At 41.3% G+C, this 18,434-nt stretch overlaps 1 protein-coding gene across 1 annotated transcript in view; it reads right to left on the bottom strand.

Annotated features, from left to right (window-relative positions):
* LOC139169340 (proteoglycan 4-like) overlaps window positions 1–18,046 on the bottom strand; it is a 61,861-nt gene extending 43,815 nt beyond the window's left edge. The window contains exons 1-8 of the mRNA XM_070755346.1: window positions 17,980–18,046; window positions 13,655–13,747; window positions 13,090–13,176; window positions 10,778–10,864; window positions 8,469–8,555; window positions 6,158–6,244; window positions 3,849–3,935; window positions 1,539–1,625 (exon numbers count right to left, since the gene is read on the bottom strand). Of these exons, the coding sequence (XP_070611447.1) occupies window positions 1,539–1,625; window positions 3,849–3,935; window positions 6,158–6,244; window positions 8,469–8,555; window positions 10,778–10,864; window positions 13,090–13,176; window positions 13,655–13,743 (611 nt within the window). The 5' untranslated portion in view covers window positions 13,744–13,747; window positions 17,980–18,046. The remainder of the gene's footprint in view (window positions 1–1,538; window positions 1,626–3,848; window positions 3,936–6,157; window positions 6,245–8,468; window positions 8,556–10,777; window positions 10,865–13,089; window positions 13,177–13,654; window positions 13,748–17,979) is intronic.
* Between the last annotated feature and the right edge of the window lie 388 nt (window positions 18,047–18,434).

Raw genomic sequence — 18,434 nt, 5'->3', positions numbered from 1 at the left:
GTCTAACCCAGTGATGGTGAACCTTTTTTCACTAGGGTGCCGAAAGAGCGTGCATGTGTGTTATCGTGCATGCACAAGTGCCCATACCCATAATTCAATGCCTGGGGAGGGCGAAAACATCTTACGCACACAAACCCTCGAAGGCCCTCTGGAGGCCAGAAGCAGCCTGTTCCCCAAATTCTGGTGGGCCCAGTAGGTTCTTGTTTTGCCCTCCCCAGACTCCAAAGGCTTCCCTGGAGCAGGGGAAGGGTAAAAATGCCCTCCCCGCCCCCTGGGAGGCTCTCTGGAAGCCGAAAACACCCTCCCAGAGCCTCTGTGCAAGCCAAAAATCAACGGGCCGGCGCACACATGAACATTGGAGCTGATAGGGCAACAGCTCGCATGCCAGCATATACAGAAAATAGTATAAGGGCAGGCTAGATGGACCATGAGGTCTTTTTCTGCCATCCATCTTCTTTGTTTCTATATATGAAAAAGGATACTTGAACAGTAGAGTTAATAGGAAGAATGTCATTTTGTTAGGCAAATACTATAAAAAGGGTATTTGAAGTATTAAGCATAATATGGTTCTAGTTATAGGTAGTCTTCTACTTACCACCACAACTGAGCATAACATTAATTTTGCTAAATGAGACATTTGTTAAGAAAGTTTTGCTCCATTTTATGACCTTTCTTGCCACAGTCAAGGGGACATCTGCAGTTTTGATTAGTATCACAGTTGTTAATTAAATCTGGTTTCCCCCACTGATTTTTGTTGTCAGGTTTCAAAAGGTGATCTAAGGATTTCAGGACACTGCAATCATCATAAATAAGAGTCAGTTGCCAAGTGTCTGAATTCTGATCACATGACCACGGGGATGCTGCAATGGTCCTAAGTGTGAAAAATGGTCATATGTCAGTTTTTCACTGACGTTACTTTGAATGGCCACTAAATGAGCTGTTGTTAGTCACACTATACAGTGTGTCCTAGTTACACTGTGCCTGGTATAAGTGGGAAAAGAAACTTAATTATTTCCAGAAACCTATTCCCATTTATTATTACAAGCTTCCAAACATGGGGTGGTATTTATTCTTTAAGGCAGGGGTAGGCAAAGTTGGCTCTTCTATGACTTCTGGAACTTCCACTCCCAGAATTCCTCAGTCAATCACGCTACCTCAGGAATTCTGAGAGTTGAAGTCCACATGTCATAGAAGAGCCAACTTTACCTACTCTTGCTTTAAGGGGTTCTTTTAAAGACACAATCCAGTTTAGCGCCTCATGCCATCAAGAGATCATAAAGTCCCCTTCCCACATAGTGGAGAAGCGTTGAGGGAAACCTCAGGAGATGTTTCTGCTACCCAGCTCCCAGTGACATCCACAGAGTCTGCCACATGGACATGTTTTGGACCGGTGAGGGGCCTCACTGGCGGAAATGCCATCCTCAGAAACCTGTTGAAGGGAGAGTGGGTGGCCCAAGGAACCAAAGAGAGATGAAGAGGAGAGCTGGTGTTTGTGTGAAGACGAGGCAGGAATCGAGGCCAGGCCTGCTCCTTCTCACCTGCGAGGTTTATGCGCGGTCTTCGGCGGTGGAGACTGCTGCTCCCGTACACACCATGGCATCCCCATCAATTCCATCATTCGCGTTCTGACAATGGATACAAACAGGTAAAAAATTAACACCATGGAAGCCAAATCAGTATATCAAGATATAAGTAAATCCCCAAAACACCTGGAATAAAAAATTGTCCCATTTTACAAATAAATTTTGTATTTTTTTTAGTGAAAGTCTTTCTCTGTAATTCCTTCAAAGTTCTCCAATATTTTAAGCAGTCTCTTCTAATTCAGTAAAAGGTAATTATTCCAATTGTTCACTGGAATTGTCATTTTTATTTCCTTAAGTTATAAAATTTGTAGAATTTTTTTTTCATCTCATGGAGAATTATTTCTTATTCAGAGTTTATTAACATTCTCAAAAACATTTTGTTGCATATCTTGTTCTGAAAAAACGTCTGGAGATAGGCTGTTTCCAAAACAATGGCATAATTGTCATGATTGATTCAAAGTCTCAACTCATTTTCTGATGGACTTCTTCTAAACATCATATTAATCATGCTTATTTCCCACATGCATTTAAACTTTCTTGTTCTTTGTAATGTAAATGCCAAATCAAAGTTAATTCGGGGCTGGAAAGATGTAGATAATTCATTATATTATTTCTACGATGTTTTAATTCAGAAATCTGTCCTGAAGTTGCCTATGGTGCTAGACTTTAGAAACTTAATAATTACAGAGCCAGATCTCTATGAGGCATTGCCTTTGACCCTTAATGTCTAACCCAGTGATGGTGAACCTTTTTTCACTAGGGTGCCGAAAGAGCGTGCATGTGTGTTATCGTGCATGCACAAGTGCCCATACCCATAATTCAATGCCTGGGGAGGGCGAAAACATCTTACGCACACAAACCCTCGAAGGCCCTCTGGAGGCCAGAAGCAGCCTGTTCCCCAAATTCTGGTGGGCCCAGTAGGTTCTTGTTTTGCCCTCCCCAGACTCCAAAGGCTTCCCTGGAGCTGGGGAAGGGTAAAAATGCCCTCCCCGCCCCCTGGGAGGCTCTCTGGAAGCCGAAAACACCCTCCCAGAGCCTCTGTGCAAGCCAAAAATCAACGGGCTGGCGCACACATGAACATTGGAGCTGATAGGGCAACGGCTCGCATGCCAGCATATACAGAAAATAGTATAAGGGCAGGCTAGATGGACCATGAGGTCTTTTTCTGCCATCCATCTTCTTTGTTTCTATGTATGAAAAAGGATACTTGAACAGTAGCGTTAATAGGAAGAATGTCATTTTGTTAGGCAAATAGTATAAAAAGGGTATTTGAAGTATTAAGCATAATATGGTTCTAGTTATAGGTAGTCTTCTACTTACCACCACAACTGAGCATAACATTAATTTTGCTAAATGAGACATTTGTTAAGAAAGTTTTGCTCCATTTTATGACCTTTCTTGCCACAGTCAAGGGGATATTTGCAGTTTTGATTAGTATCACAGTTGTTAATTGAATCTGGTTTCCCCCACTGATTTTTGTTGTCAGGTTTCAAAAGGTGATCTAAGGATTTCAGGACACTGCAATCATCATAAATAAGAGTCAGTTGCCAAGTGTCTGAATTCTGATCACATGACCACGGGATGCTGCAATGGTCCTAAGTGTGAAAAATGGTCATATGTCCATTTTTCACTGACGTGACTTTGAATGGCCACTAAATGAGCTGTTGTTAGTCACACTATACAGTGTGTCCTAGTTACACTGTGCCTGGTATAAGTGGGAAAAGAAACTTAATTATTTCCAGAAACCTATTCCCATTTATTATTACAAGCTTCCAAACATGGGATGGTATTTATTCTTTAAGGCAGGAGTAGGCAAAGTTGGCTCTTCTATGACTTCTGGAACTTCCACTCCCAGAATTCCTCAGTCAATCACGCGACCTCCGGAATTCTGAGAGTTGAAGTCCACATGTCATAGAAGAGCCAACTTTACCTACTCTTGCTTTAAGGGGTTCTTTTAAAGACACAATCCAGTTTAGCCCCTCATGCCATCAAGAGATCATAAAGTCCCCTTCCCACATAGTGAAGAAGCGTTGAGGGAAACCTCAGGAGCAGATGTTTCTGCTACCCAGCTCCCAGTGACATCCACAGAGTCTGCCACGTGGACATGTTTTGGACCGGTGAGGGGCCTCACTGGGGGAAATGCCATCCTCAGAAACCTGTTGAAGGGAGAGTGGGTGGCCCAAGGAACCAAAGAGAGATGAAGAGGAGAGCTGGTGTTTGTGTGAAGATGAGGCAAGAATTGAGGCCAGGCCTGCTCCTTCTCACCTGCGAGGTTTATCCGCGGTCTTCGGCGGTGGGGACTGCTGCTCCTGTACACACCATGGCATCCCCATCAATTCCATCATTCGCGTTCTGACAATGGATACAAACAGGTAAAAAAATTAACACAATGTAAGCCAAATCAGTATATCAAGATATAAGTAAATCCCCAAAACACCTAGAATAAAAAATTGTCCCATTTTACAAATAAATTTTGTATTTTTTTTAATGAAAGTCTTTCTCTGTAATTCCTTCAAAGTTCTCCAATATTTTAAGCAGTCTCTTCTAATTCAGTAAAAGGTAATTATTCCAATTGTTCACTGGAATTGTCATTTTTATTTCCTTAAGTTATAAAATTTGTAGAATTTTCTTTTTTCATCTCATGGGGAATTCTTATTCAGAGTTTATTAACATTCTCAAAAAGATTTTGTTGCATATCTTGTTCTGAAAAAACGTCTGGAGATAGGCTGTTTCCAAAACAATGGCATAATTGCCATGATTGATTCAAAGTCTCAACTCATTTTCTGATGGACTTCTTCTAAACATCATATTAATCATGCTTATTTCCCACATGCATTTAAACTTTCTTGTTCTTTGTAATGTAAATGCCAAATCAAAGTTAATTCGGGGCTAGAAAGATGTAGATAATTCATTATATTATTTCTACGATGTTTTAATTCAGAAATCTGTCCTGAATTTGCCTATGGTGCTAGACTTTAGAAACTTAATAATTACAGAGCCAGATCTCTGTGAGGCATTGCCTTTGACCCTTAATGTCTAACCCAGTGATGGTGAACCTTTTTTCACTAGGTGCCGAAAGAGCGTGCATGTGTGTTATCGTGCATGCACAAGTGCCCATACCCATAATTCAATGCCTGGGGAGGGCGAAAACATCTTACGCACACAAACCCTCGAAGGCCCTCTGGAGGCCAGAAGCAGCCTGTTCCCCAAATTCTGGTGGGCCCAGTAGGTTCTTGTTTTGCCCTCCCCAGACTCCAAAGGCTTCCCTGGAGCTGGGGAAGGGTAAAAATGCCCTCCCCGCCCCCTGGGAGGCTCTCTGGAAGCCGAAAACACCCTCCCAGAGCCTCTGTGCAAGCCAAAAATCAACAGGCCGGCGCACACATGAACATTGGAGCTGATACGGCAACGGCTCGCATGCCAGCATATACAGAAAATAGTATAAGGGCAGGCTAGATGGACCATGAGGTCTTTTTTTGCCATCAATCTTCTTTGTTTCTATATATGAAAAAGGATACTTGAACAGTAGAGTTAATAGGAAGAATGTCATTTTGTTAGGCAAATACTATAAAAAGGGTATTTGATGTATTAAGCATAATATGGTTCTAGTTATAGGTAGTCTTCTACTTACCACCACAACTGAGCATAACATTAATTTTGCTAAATGAGACATTTGTTAAGAAAGTTTTGCTCCATTTTATGACCTTTCTTGCCACAGTCAAGGGGATATCTGCAGTTTTGATTAGTATCACAGTTGTTAATTGAATCTGGTTTCCCCCACTGATTTTTGTTGTCAGGTTTCAAAAGGTGATCTAAGGATTTCAGGACACTGCAATCATCATAAATAAGAGTCAGTTGCCAAGTGTCTGAATTCTGATCACATGACCACGGGGATGCTGCAATGGTCCTAAGTGTGAAAAATGGTCATATGTCCATTTTTCACTGACGTTACTTTGAATGGCCACTAAATGAGCTGTTGTTAGTCACACTATACAGTGTGTCCTAGTTACACTGTGCCTGGTATAAGTGGGAAAAGAAACTTAATTATTTCCAGAAACCTATTCCCATTTATTATTACAAGCTTCCAAACATGGGATGGTATTTATTCTTTAAGGCATGGGTAGGCAAAGTTGGCTCTTCTATGACTTCTGGAACTTCCACTCCCAGAATTCCTCAGTCAATCACGCGACCTCCGGAATTCTGAGAGTTGAAGTCCATATGTCATAGAAGAGCCAACTTTACCTACTCTTGCTTTAAGGGGTTCTTTTAAAGACACAATCCAGTTTAGCGCCTCATGCCATCAAGAGATCATAAAGTCCCCTTCCCACATAGTGAAGAAGCGTTGAGGGAAACCTCAGGAGCAGATGTTTCTGCTACCCAGCTCCCACTGACATCCACAGAGTCTGCCACGTGGACATGTTTTGGACCGGTGAGGGGCCTCAATGGCGGAAATGCCATCCTCAGAAACCTGTTGAAGGGAGAGTGGGTGGCCCAAGGAACCAAAGAGAGATGAAGAGGAGAGCTGGTGTTTGTGTGAAGACGAGGCAAGAATCGAGGCCAGGCCTGCTCCTTCTCACCTGCGAGGTTTATCCGCGGTCTTCGGCGGTGGGGACTGCTGCTCCTGTACACACCATAGCATCCCCATCAATTCCATCATTCGCGTTCTGACAATGGATACAAACAAGTAAAAAATTAACACCATGGAAGCCAAATCAGTATATCAAGATACAGTATAAGTAAATCCCCAAAACACCTAGAATAAAAAATTGTCCCATTTTACAAATAAATTTTGTATTTTTTTAAATGAAAGTCTTTCTCTGTAATTCCTTCAAAGTTCTCCAATATTTTAAGCAGTCTCTTCTAATTCAGTAAAAGGTAATTATTCCAATTGTTCACTGGAATTGTCATTTTTATTTCCTTAAGTTATAAAATTTGTAAAAAAAAAAATTCATCTCATGGAGAATTCTTATTCAGAGTTTATTAACATTCTCAAAAAGATTTTGTTGCATATCTTGTTCTGAAAGAACGTCTGGAGATAGGCTGTTTCCAAAACAATGGCATAATTGCCATGATTGATTCAAAGTCTCAACTCATTTTCTGATGGACTTCTTCTAAACATCATATTAATCATGCTTATTTCCCACATGCATTTAAACTTTCTTGTTCTTTGTAATGTAAATGCCAAATCAAAGTTAATTCGGGGCTGGAAAGATGTAGATAATTCATTATATTATTTCTACGATGTTTTAATTCAGAAATCTGTCCTGAAGTTGCCTATGGTGCTAGACTTTAGAAACTTAATAATTACAGAGCCAGATCTCTGTGAGGCATTGCCTTTGACCCTTAATGTCTAACCCAGTGATGGTGAACCTTTTTTCACTAGGGTGCCGAAAGAGCGTGCATGTGTGTTATCGTGCATGCACAAGTGCCCATACCCATAATTCAATGCCTGGGGAGGGCGAAAACATCTTACGCACACAAACCCTCGAAGGCCCTCTGGAGGCCAGAAGCAGCCTGTTCCCCAAATTCTGGTGGGCCCAGTAGGTTCTTGTTTTGCCCTCCCCAGACTCCAAAGGCTTCCCTGGAGCTGGGGAAGGGTAAAAATGCCCTCCCCGCCCCCTGGGAGGCTCTCTGGAAGCCGAAAACACCCTCCCAGAGCCTCTGTGCAAGCCAAAAATCAACGGGCTGGCGCACACATGAACATTGGAGCTGATAGGGCAACGGCTCGCATGCCAGCATATACAGAAAATAGTATAAGGGCAGGCTAGATGGACCATGAGGTCTTTTTCTGCCATCCATCTTCTTTGTTTCTATGTATGAAAAAGGATACTTGAACAGTAGCGTTAATAGGAAGAATGTCATTTTGTTAGGCAAATAGTATAAAAAGGGTATTTGAAGTATTAAGCATAATATGGTTCTAGTTATAGGTAGTCTTCTACTTACCACCACAACTGAGCATAACATTAATTTTGCTAAATGAGACATTTGTTAAGAAAGTTTTGCTCCATTTTATGACCTTTCTTGCCACAGTCAAGGGGATATTTGCAGTTTTGATTAGTATCACAGTTGTTAATTGAATCTGGTTTCCCCCACTGATTTTTGTTGTCAGGTTTCAAAAGGTGATCTAAGGATTTCAGGACACTGCAATCATCATAAATAAGAGTCAGTTGCCAAGTGTCTGAATTCTGATCACATGACCACGGGATGCTGCAATGGTCCTAAGTGTGAAAAATGGTCATATGTCCATTTTTCACTGACGTGACTTTGAATGGCCACTAAATGAGCTGTTGTTAGTCACACTATACAGTGTGTCCTAGTTACACTGTGCCTGGTATAAGTGGGAAAAGAAACTTAATTATTTCCAGAAACCTATTCCCATTTATTATTACAAGCTTCCAAACATGGGATGGTATTTATTCTTTAAGGCAGGAGTAGGCAAAGTTGGCTCTTCTATGACTTCTGGAACTTCCACTCCCAGAATTCCTCAGTCAATCACGCGACCTCCGGAATTCTGAGAGTTGAAGTCCACATGTCATAGAAGAGCCAACTTTACCTACTCTTGCTTTAAGGGGTTCTTTTAAAGACACAATCCAGTTTAGCCCCTCATGCCATCAAGAGATCATAAAGTCCCCTTCCCACATAGTGAAGAAGCGTTGAGGGAAACCTCAGGAGCAGATGTTTCTGCTACCCAGCTCCCAGTGACATCCACAGAGTCTGCCACGTGGACATGTTTTGGACCGGTGAGGGGCCTCACTGGGGGAAATGCCATCCTCAGAAACCTGTTGAAGGGAGAGTGGGTGGCCCAAGGAACCAAAGAGAGATGAAGAGGAGAGCTGGTGTTTGTGTGAAGATGAGGCAAGAATTGAGGCCAGGCCTGCTCCTTCTCACCTGCGAGGTTTATCCGCGGTCTTCGGCGGTGGGGACTGCTGCTCCTGTACACACCATGGCATCCCCATCAATTCCATCATTCGCGTTCTGACAATGGATACAAACAGGTAAAAAAATTAACACAATGTAAGCCAAATCAGTATATCAAGATATAAGTAAATCCCCAAAACACCTAGAATAAAAAATTGTCCCATTTTACAAATAAATTTTGTATTTTTTTTAATGAAAGTCTTTCTCTGTAATTCCTTCAAAGTTCTCCAATATTTTAAGCAGTCTCTTCTAATTCAGTAAAAGGTAATTATTCCAATTGTTCACTGGAATTGTCATTTTTATTTCCTTAAGTTATAAAATTTGTAGAATTTTCTTTTTTCATCTCATGGGGAATTCTTATTCAGAGTTTATTAACATTCTCAAAAAGATTTTGTTGCATATCTTGTTCTGAAAAAACGTCTGGAGATAGGCTGTTTCCAAAACAATGGCATAATTGTCATGATTGATTCAAAGTCTCAACTCATTTTCTGATGGACTTCTTCTAAACATCATATTAATCATGCTTATTTCCCACATGCATTTAAACTTTCTTGTTCTTTGTAATGTAAATGCCAAATCAAAGTTAATTCGGGGCTAGAAAGATGTAGATAATTCATTATATTATTTCTACGATGTTTTAATTCAGAAATCTGTCCTGAAGTTGCCTATGGTGCTAGACTTTAGAAACTTAATAATTACAGAGCCAGATCTCTGTGAGGCATTGCCTTTGACCCTTAATGTCTAACCCAGTGATGGTGAACCTTTTTTCACTAGGTGCCGAAAGAGCGTGCATGTGTGTTATCGTGCATGCACAAGTGCCCATACCCATAATTCAATGCCTGGGGAGGGCGAAAACATCTTACGCACACAAACCCTCGAAGGCCCTCTGGAGGCCAGAAGCAGCCTGTTCCCCAAATTCTGGTGGGCCCAGTAGGTTCTTGTTTTGCCCTCCCCAGACTCCAAAGGCTTCCCTGGAGCTGGGGAAGGGTAAAAATGCCCTCCCCGCCCCCTGGGAGGCTCTCTGGAAGCCGAAAACACCCTCCCAGAGCCTCTGTGCAAGCCAAAAATCAACAGGCCGGCGCACACATGAACATTGGAGCTGATACGGCAACGGCTCGCATGCCAGCATATACAGAAAATAGTATAAGGGCAGGCTAGATGGACCATGAGGTCTTTTTTTGCCATCAATCTTCTTTGTTTCTATATATGAAAAAGGATACTTGAACAGTAGAGTTAATAGGAAGAATGTCATTTTGTTAGGCAAATACTATAAAAAGGGTATTTGATGTATTAAGCATAATATGGTTCTAGTTATAGGTAGTCTTCTACTTACCACCACAACTGAGCATAACATTAATTTTGCTAAATGAGACATTTGTTAAGAAAGTTTTGCTCCATTTTATGACCTTTCTTGCCACAGTCAAGGGGATATCTGCAGTTTTGATTAGTATCACAGTTGTTAATTGAATCTGGTTTCCCCCACTGATTTTTGTTGTCAGGTTTCAAAAGGTGATCTAAGGATTTCAGGACACTGCAATCATCATAAATAAGAGTCAGTTGCCAAGTGTCTGAATTCTGATCACATGACCACGGGGATGCTGCAATGGTCCTAAGTGTGAAAAATGGTCATATGTCCATTTTTCACTGACGTTACTTTGAATGGCCACTAAATGAGCTGTTGTTAGTCACACTATACAGTGTGTCCTAGTTACACTGTGCCTGGTATAAGTGGGAAAAGAAACTTAATTATTTCCAGAAACCTATTCCCATTTATTATTACAAGCTTCCAAACATGGGATGGTATTTATTCTTTAAGGCATGGGTAGGCAAAGTTGGCTCTTCTATGACTTCTGGAACTTCCACTCCCAGAATTCCTCAGTCAATCACGCGACCTCCGGAATTCTGAGAGTTGAAGTCCATATGTCATAGAAGAGCCAACTTTACCTACTCTTGCTTTAAGGGGTTCTTTTAAAGACACAATCCAGTTTAGCGCCTCATGCCATCAAGAGATCATAAAGTCCCCTTCCCACATAGTGAAGAAGCGTTGAGGGAAACCTCAGGAGCAGATGTTTCTGCTACCCAGCTCCCACTGACATCCACAGAGTCTGCCACGTGGACATGTTTTGGACCGGTGAGGGGCCTCAATGGCGGAAATGCCATCCTCAGAAACCTGTTGAAGGGAGAGTGGGTGGCCCAAGGAACCAAAGAGAGATGAAGAGGAGAGCTGGTGTTTGTGTGAAGACGAGGCAAGAATCGAGGCCAGGCCTGCTCCTTCTCACCTGCGAGGTTTATCCGCGGTCTTCGGCGGTGGGGACTGCTGCTCCTGTACACACCATAGCATCCCCATCAATTCCATCATTCGCGTTCTGACAATGGATACAAACAAGTAAAAAATTAACACCATGGAAGCCAAATCAGTATATCAAGATACAGTATAAGTAAATCCCCAAAACACCTAGAATAAAAAATTGTCCCATTTTACAAATAAATTTTGTACTTTTTTTAATGAAAGTCTTTCTCTGTAATTCCTTCAAAGTTCTCCAATATTTTAAGCAGTCTCTTCTAATTCAGTAAAAGGTAATTATTCCAATTGTTCACTGGAATTGTCATTTTTATTTCCTTAAGTTATAAAATTTGTAAAAAAAAAAATTCATCTCATGGAGAATTCTTATTCAGAGTTTATTAACATTCTCAAAAAGATTTTGTTGCATATCTTGTTCTGAAAGAACGTCTGGAGATAGGCTGTTTCCAAAACAATGGCATAATTGCCATGATTGATTCAAAGTCTCAACTCATTTTCTGATGGACTTCTTCTAAACATCATATTAATCATGCTTATTTCCCACATGCATTTAAACTTTCTTGTTCTTTGTAATGTAAATGCCAAATCAAAGTTAATTCGGGGCTAGAAAGATGTAGATAATTCATTATATTATTTCTACGATGTTTTAATTCAGAAATCTGTCCTGAAGTTGCCTATGGTGCTAGACTTTAGAAACTTAATAATTACAGAGCCAGATCTCTGTGAGGCATTGCCTTTGACCCTTAATGTCTAGCCCAGTGATGGTGAACCTTTTTTCACTAGGGTGCCGAAAGAGCGTGCATGTGTGTTATCGTGCATGCACAAGTGCCCATACCCATAATTCAATGCCTGGGGAGGGCGAAAACATCTTACGCACACAAACCCTCGAAGGCCCTCTGGAGGCCAGAAGCAGCCTGTTCCCCAAATTCTGGTGGGCCCAGTAGGTTCTTGTTTTGCCCTCCCCAGACTCCAAAGGCTTCTCTGGAGCTGGGGAAGGGTAAAAATGCCCTCCCCGCCCCCTGGGAGGCTCTCTGGAAGCCGAAAACACCCTCCCAGAGCCTCTGTGCAAGCCAAAAATCAACGGGCCGGCACACACATGAACATTGGAGCTGATAGGGCAACAGCTCGCATGCCAGCATATACAGAAAATAGTATAAGGGCAGGCTAGATGGACCATGAGGTCTTTTTCTGCCATCCATCTTCTTTGTTTCTATATATGAAAAAGGATACTTGAACAGTAGAGTTAATAGGAAGAATGTCATTTTGTTAGGCAAATACTATAAAAAGGGTATTTGATGTATTAAGCATAATATGGTTCTAGTTATAGGTAGTCTTCTACTTACCACCACAACTGAGCATAACATTAATTTTGCTAAATGAGACATTTGTTAAGAAAGTTTTGCTCCATTTTATGACCTTTCTTGCCACAGTCAAGGGGATATCTGCAGTTTTGATTAGTATCACAGTTGTTAATTGAATCTGGTTTCCCCCACTGATTTTTGTTGTCAGGTTTCAAAAGGTGATCTAAGGATTTCAGGACACTGCAATCATCATAAATAAGAGTCAGTTGCCAAGTGTCTGAATTCTGATCACATGACCACGGGGATGCTGCAATGGTCCTAAGTGTGAAAAATGGTCATATGTCAGTTTTTCACTGACGTTACTTTGAATGGCCACTAAATGAGCTGTTGTTAGTCACACTATACAGTGTGTCCTAGTTACACTGTGCCTGGTATAAGTGGGAAAAGAAACTTAATTATTTCCAGAAACCTATTCCCATTTATTATTACAAGCTTCCAAACATGGGGTGGTATTTATTCTTTAAGGCAGGGGTAGGCAAAGTTGGCTCTTCTATGACTTCTGGAACTTCCACTCCCAGAATTCCTCAGTCAATCACGCTACCTCAGGAATTCTGAGAGTTGAAGTCCACATGTCATAGAACAGCCAACTTTACCTACTCTTGCTTTAAGGGGTTCTTTTAAAGACACAATCCAGTTTAGCGCCTCATGCCATCAAGAGATCATAAAGTCCCCTTCCCACATAGTGGAGAAGCGTTGAGGGAAACCTCAGGAGCAGATGTTTCTGCTACCCGGCTCCCAGTGACATCCAGAGAGTCTGCCACGTGGACATGTTTTGGACCGGTGAGGGGCCTCACTGGCGGAAATGCCATCCTCAGAAACCTGTTGAAGGGAGAGTGGGTGGCCCAAGGAACCAAAGAGAGATGAAGAGGAGAGCTGGTGTTTGTGTGAAGACGAGGCAAGAATTGAGGCCAGGCCTGCTCCTTCTCACCTGCGAGGTTTATGCGCGGTCTTCGGCGGTGGGGACTGCTGCTCCTGTACACACCATAGCATCCCCATCAATTCCATCATTCGCGTTCTGACAGTGGATACAAACAAGTAAAAAATTAACACCATGGAAGCCAAATCAGTATATCAAGATATAAGTAAATCCCCAAAACACCTAGAATAAAAAATTGTCCCATTTTACAAATAAATTTTGTATTTTTTTAAATGAAAGTCTTTCTCTGTAATTCCTTCAAAGTTCTCCAATATTTTAAGCAGCCTCTTCTAATTCAGTAAAAGGTAATTATTCCAATTGTTCACTGGAATTGTCATTTTTATTTCCTTAAGTTATAAAATTTGTTAAAAAAAAAATTTCATCTCATGGAGAATTATTTCTTATTCAGAGTTTATTAACATTCCCAAAAAGATTTTGTTGCATATCTTGTTCTGAAAAAACCTCTGGAGATGAAGAGGAGAGTTGGTGGCCCAAGGAACGAAAGAGAGATGAATAGGAGAGCTGGTGTTTGTGTGAAGACGAGGCAAGAATTGAGGCCAGGCCTGCTCCTTCTCACCTGCGAGGTGTATGCGCGGTCTTCGGCGGTGGGGACTGCTGCTCCTGTACATTCTGTCGCAGCCCCAGGAATTTCCTCAGTGTCTTCATCGTTCTGACAATGGATACAAACAGGTAAAAAAATTAACACCATGTAAGCCAAATCAGTATATCAAGATATAAGTAAATCCCCAAAACACCTAGAATAAAAAGTTGTCCCATTTTACAAATAAACTTTGTATTTTTTTAAAAATGAAGGTCTTTCTCTGTACTTCCTTCAAAGTTCTCCAATATTTTAAGCAGTCTGTTGTAATTCAGTAAAAGGTAATTATTCCAATTGTTCGCTGGAATTGTCATTTTTATTTCCTTAAGTTATAAAATTTGTAGAATTTTCTTTTTTCATCTCATGGGGAATTCTTATTCAGAGTTTATTAACATTCTCAAAAAGATTTTGTTGCATATCTTGTTCTTAAAAACGTCTGGAGATAGGCTGTTTCCAAAACAATGGCACAATTGTCATGATTGATTCAAAGTCTCAACTCATTTTCTGATGTACTTCTTCTAAACATCATATTAATCATGCTTATTTCCCACACACATTTAAACTTTCTTGTTCTTTGTAATGTACATGCCAAATCAAAGTTAATTTGGAGTTAATTTGGAAAGATGTAGCTAATTCATTATATTATTTCTACAATGTATTAATTCAGAAATCTGTCCTGAAGTTGCCTATGGTGCTAGACTTTAGAAACTTAATAATTACAGAGCCAGATCTTTGACCCTTAATGTCTAACCCAGTGAACCTTTTTCCCCTTGGGTGCCGAAAGAGCGTGCATGTGTGTTATCGTGCATACACAAGTGCCCATCCCCATAATTCAATGCCTGGGGAGGGCGAAAACATCTTACACACACAAACCCTCGAAGGCCCTCTGGAGGCCAGAAGCAGCCTGTTTCCCAAATTCTGGTGGGCCCAGTAGGTTCTTGTTTTGCCCTCCCCAGACTCCAAAGGCTTCCCTGGAGCTGGGGAAGGGTAAAAACACCCTCCCCCAACCCCTGGGAGGCTCTCTGGAAGCCGAAAACACCCTCCCAGAGCCTCTATGCAAGCCAAAAATCAATTGGCCGGCACAGACATGAACGTTGGAGCTGATAAGGCAACGGCTCGCGTGCCAGCATATATGTCTCCGCGTGCTACCCATGCCATAGGTTCATCATCACTGGTTTAAGCATTCAGTATCTCAAGTCTAAAAGAAGATAGCAATGAGATTTCCTGAAATAACACCAGTTTTCATGTAAATTAACAAAGGCTTTGATTCTACATACAAAAGGTGGACTGTTTTTCACCCTCATGACCATTTTACAACTTCCATCGTCATGTAATGAAAACTGAAATGCTTGGCAACAAGATCATAGGGTCATATGATCACCTTTTCCAAGCTCTGAAAAGTTAAGGGGGAAGCCCAATTCACTTAAGAACAGTGATACTAACTTAATTGTGTAACTAACTTGTCAATTGAAGTGATTCACTTAACAACTTTGGAAGAAAACAGCAAAACTGATTTAACATCTGTTTTACTTAGCAATAGAAATTTTAGGCTTAATTGTGGTCATAAATCGAGGACTACCAGTATACCAGTTTCCAAATTATGGACTGTAGATGTACAAATTATATGTAGAACAACAAGAAAAAAAGAACAACAAGCAACAATTGATAATCATAGCTATCAATGCTTTAAATGCAATGACATTATGAATGATCATGATGGTTTCGTAAAATGCCAGACTTGCAATCAATCTGCTCACAAAAGCTGCCTCAATATTTCTAAACATATTGCCACTTTTCTAAAAGCAAACTCTTCATTTCTTTATATGTGCTCATCCTGCACCCCCAAGCTAAATATACTTAACAGTTTGGCGGGACCCAGGGGAAGAGCCTTCTCTGTGGCAGCCCCGACCCTTTGGAACCAACTCCCCCTGGATATAAGAGTTGCCCCCACCCTCCTAGCCTTTCGCAAGCTCCTTAAAACCCATCTCTGTCGTCAGGCATGGGGGAATTGATACTTTCTCTCCTCCTAGGCTTATAAAATTTATGCATGGTATGCTAGTATGTATGATTGGTTTTTAAATTGGGGTTTTAAATTAACTTAAATATTAGATTTGTTTACATTGTATTATTATTGCTGTGAGCCGCCCGGAGTCTGCGGAGAGGGGCGGCATACAAATCTGATTAATAAAATAAATAAATAAATAAATAAATAAATAAATAAATAAATAAATAAATAAATAAATAAATAAATAAACCGCTGACCTACAGATCTACAGCACTCTACCTGCTGTGCCACCCCGTCTCTCTCTCTCTCTCTCTCTCTCTCTCTCTCCCCGTGGAGGCAGGATCACATTTTAAAACACTGCCACAGCAGCCAAGGGGAGCATCCCAGTGCCGCTTTGTGTGCACGTAGCAACCTCTTGCTTACTCTCTCTCTCTCCTGGCCAAAAGAGTGTCCGCTGCAGAAGGACCAGCTCCTGGCCAGGAGAGCAAGAGCAAGCCACTTTGCCTCTGTCTCCTTCGCTCGGCTCCCCCCTCCTCCCCGCTTTAAAAGGGAGGCAGGAAGCCGCTTTTTCTGTGCCTTCCCAGCTCAGCTCCTGGATCTTTGTGGGCTGGGAAGCGTCAGGGCAGGAACCTATGGAGCTGTGCCGGTCTCCGGGATGGTGGGGGCCATGGGGGGGTGGGAGGGAGAGAGAGTCTCCCTTAGACTCTCCACGATTGACCTCTCCAGGTTCCTAAGAGGCCAGTAAGGGGCGTACATAAGTGAACTGGAGTGCCTTTCGTCCCCTGTCCAATTGCCTTTCCTTTCTTTCACCTATCATATATATTCTCTTCCTTTCATATATCCTCTCCTCTAAGTTCACTTTTACCCTTATATATATTACCACATGTCTATTTTTCTTCCTATGTATTTGTGTATTGGACAAATGAATGAATAAATGAATAAATGAATAAATGAATAAATGAATAAATAAATAAATAAATAAATAAATAAATAAATAAATAAATAAATAAATAAATAAATAAATAAATAAATAAATAAATAAATAAATGCATGCAACCTCCTTTTTGGCATGCGGATCAAAAAAGATTCGCCATCACTGAACTAGGTATTTGCCCCAAAGAATCAGAGCATCACCCACCAGAAGCTGCTCAGAGAGACCAATAAAGGAAAAAAGCATTCCAGAAACCATGACTCTGTGTCTGTGATTTCTACACTATTCGCTAACGGTAAATATTTTACAGACATTCAAGTTGAAATCAGAATAGTATTGTTTCTGTAAACCATGCAGAAATAAAGGATACCACAAGGTACCCTATTCCATTCATCAATTAGTTTCTTCTGTAATCCTAGAGATTAGATTAGTGATTAGTGTAATCACTAAAGATTACATTGATGGTCCAAATGAACGTTGGTGGCTGCAAACTTCCCGGGCATATTTGCCAGTACCTTTGGGGAAGAGATTCTTGGCCATGAATTGCATATGCAACTATTATCTCAACAGTAGTAACTGTGAGAGGGATCTAGTGGGCAACCATTTAAATAGGAGCCAGCAGTGTGCAGCAGCTGCCAAAAAAGCCAACACAGTTCTAGGCTGCATTAACAGAGGGATGGAATCAAGATTACATGAAGTGTCAATACCACTTTATAAGGCCTTGGTAAGGCCACACTTGGAATATTGCATTCTGTATTGGTTGCCACGATGCAAAAAGGATATTGAGGCTGTAGAAAAAGTGCCCAGAAGAGTGACATAAATGATTAGGGGACTGGAGGCTAAAACATATGAAGAACGGTTTCAGGAACTGGGCATGGCTAATTCCATTAAAAGAAGGACCAGGGGAGACATGATAGCAGTGTTCCAATACCTCAGGGGTTGCCACAAAGAAGAGGGGGGAGTCAATCTATTCTATAAAGCACCTGAGGGTAGGACAAGAAGCAATGGGTGGAAACTAAACAAGGAGAGAAGCAACTTAGAACTGAGGAGAAATTTCGAGTCAGAACAATTAATCAGGGGAACAGCCTGCCTCCAGAAATTGTGAATGCCCCAACACTGGGAGTTTTTTAGCAGATGTTGGGCAACCATCTCTCTGAAGCAACGCAGGGTTTCATGCCTAGGCAGGAGGTGGGACTGGAAGACCTCCAAGGTGCCTTCCAACTCTGCTATTATTATTATTATTATTATTATTATTATTATTATTATTATTATTATTATTATTATTATTATTATCATTATCATTACTATTATTATTATTAAATAGTTTCTTTGATGACTTCTAGTGGAAATGTACTTAGCCCGTAATACCAGTTTTATTCCAAGTCGACGAAGGAGACGGCAAACCACCCTCTCAATATACGTCTCTTCGTTCAACTGAAAAATGGGCCACGCCCACATCTCTTCTAAACGTCACCATGGAATTCTGAGTCGCGCGGTCCACCCCCTCCCGCGTCCAATCGCGAGAAAAGGCGAGACTATCCGGCCACCATACATTCACCCGATGCCCAAGCCTCTTTTGATCTCTATACCTGTAACTTATGGATAGGCAAAGTTGGCTCTTCTATGACATATGGACTTCAACTCCCAGAATTCCTGAGCTAGCATGATTAGCTCAGGAATTCTGGGAATTGAAGTCCAGAAGTCATAGAAGAGCCAACTTTGCCTACCCCTGCTGTAACTGAACGCAGAGCCCAGAAGGAGTTGATCTAGGTAAGTATGGGGGGGGGGGGGAGTTCCTCCGTGGCTGATACTTCCTGTCGCAA

The sequence above is a fragment of the Erythrolamprus reginae genome, chromosome 6 (genome assembly GCF_031021105.1).
Source record: "Erythrolamprus reginae isolate rEryReg1 chromosome 6, rEryReg1.hap1, whole genome shotgun sequence".
NCBI classification, from domain to species: Eukaryota; Metazoa; Chordata; class Lepidosauria; order Squamata; family Dipsadidae; genus Erythrolamprus; species Erythrolamprus reginae.
Note: the sequence above shows the minus strand (reverse complement) of the source record. Positions and strands in the feature narration are given on the sequence as shown.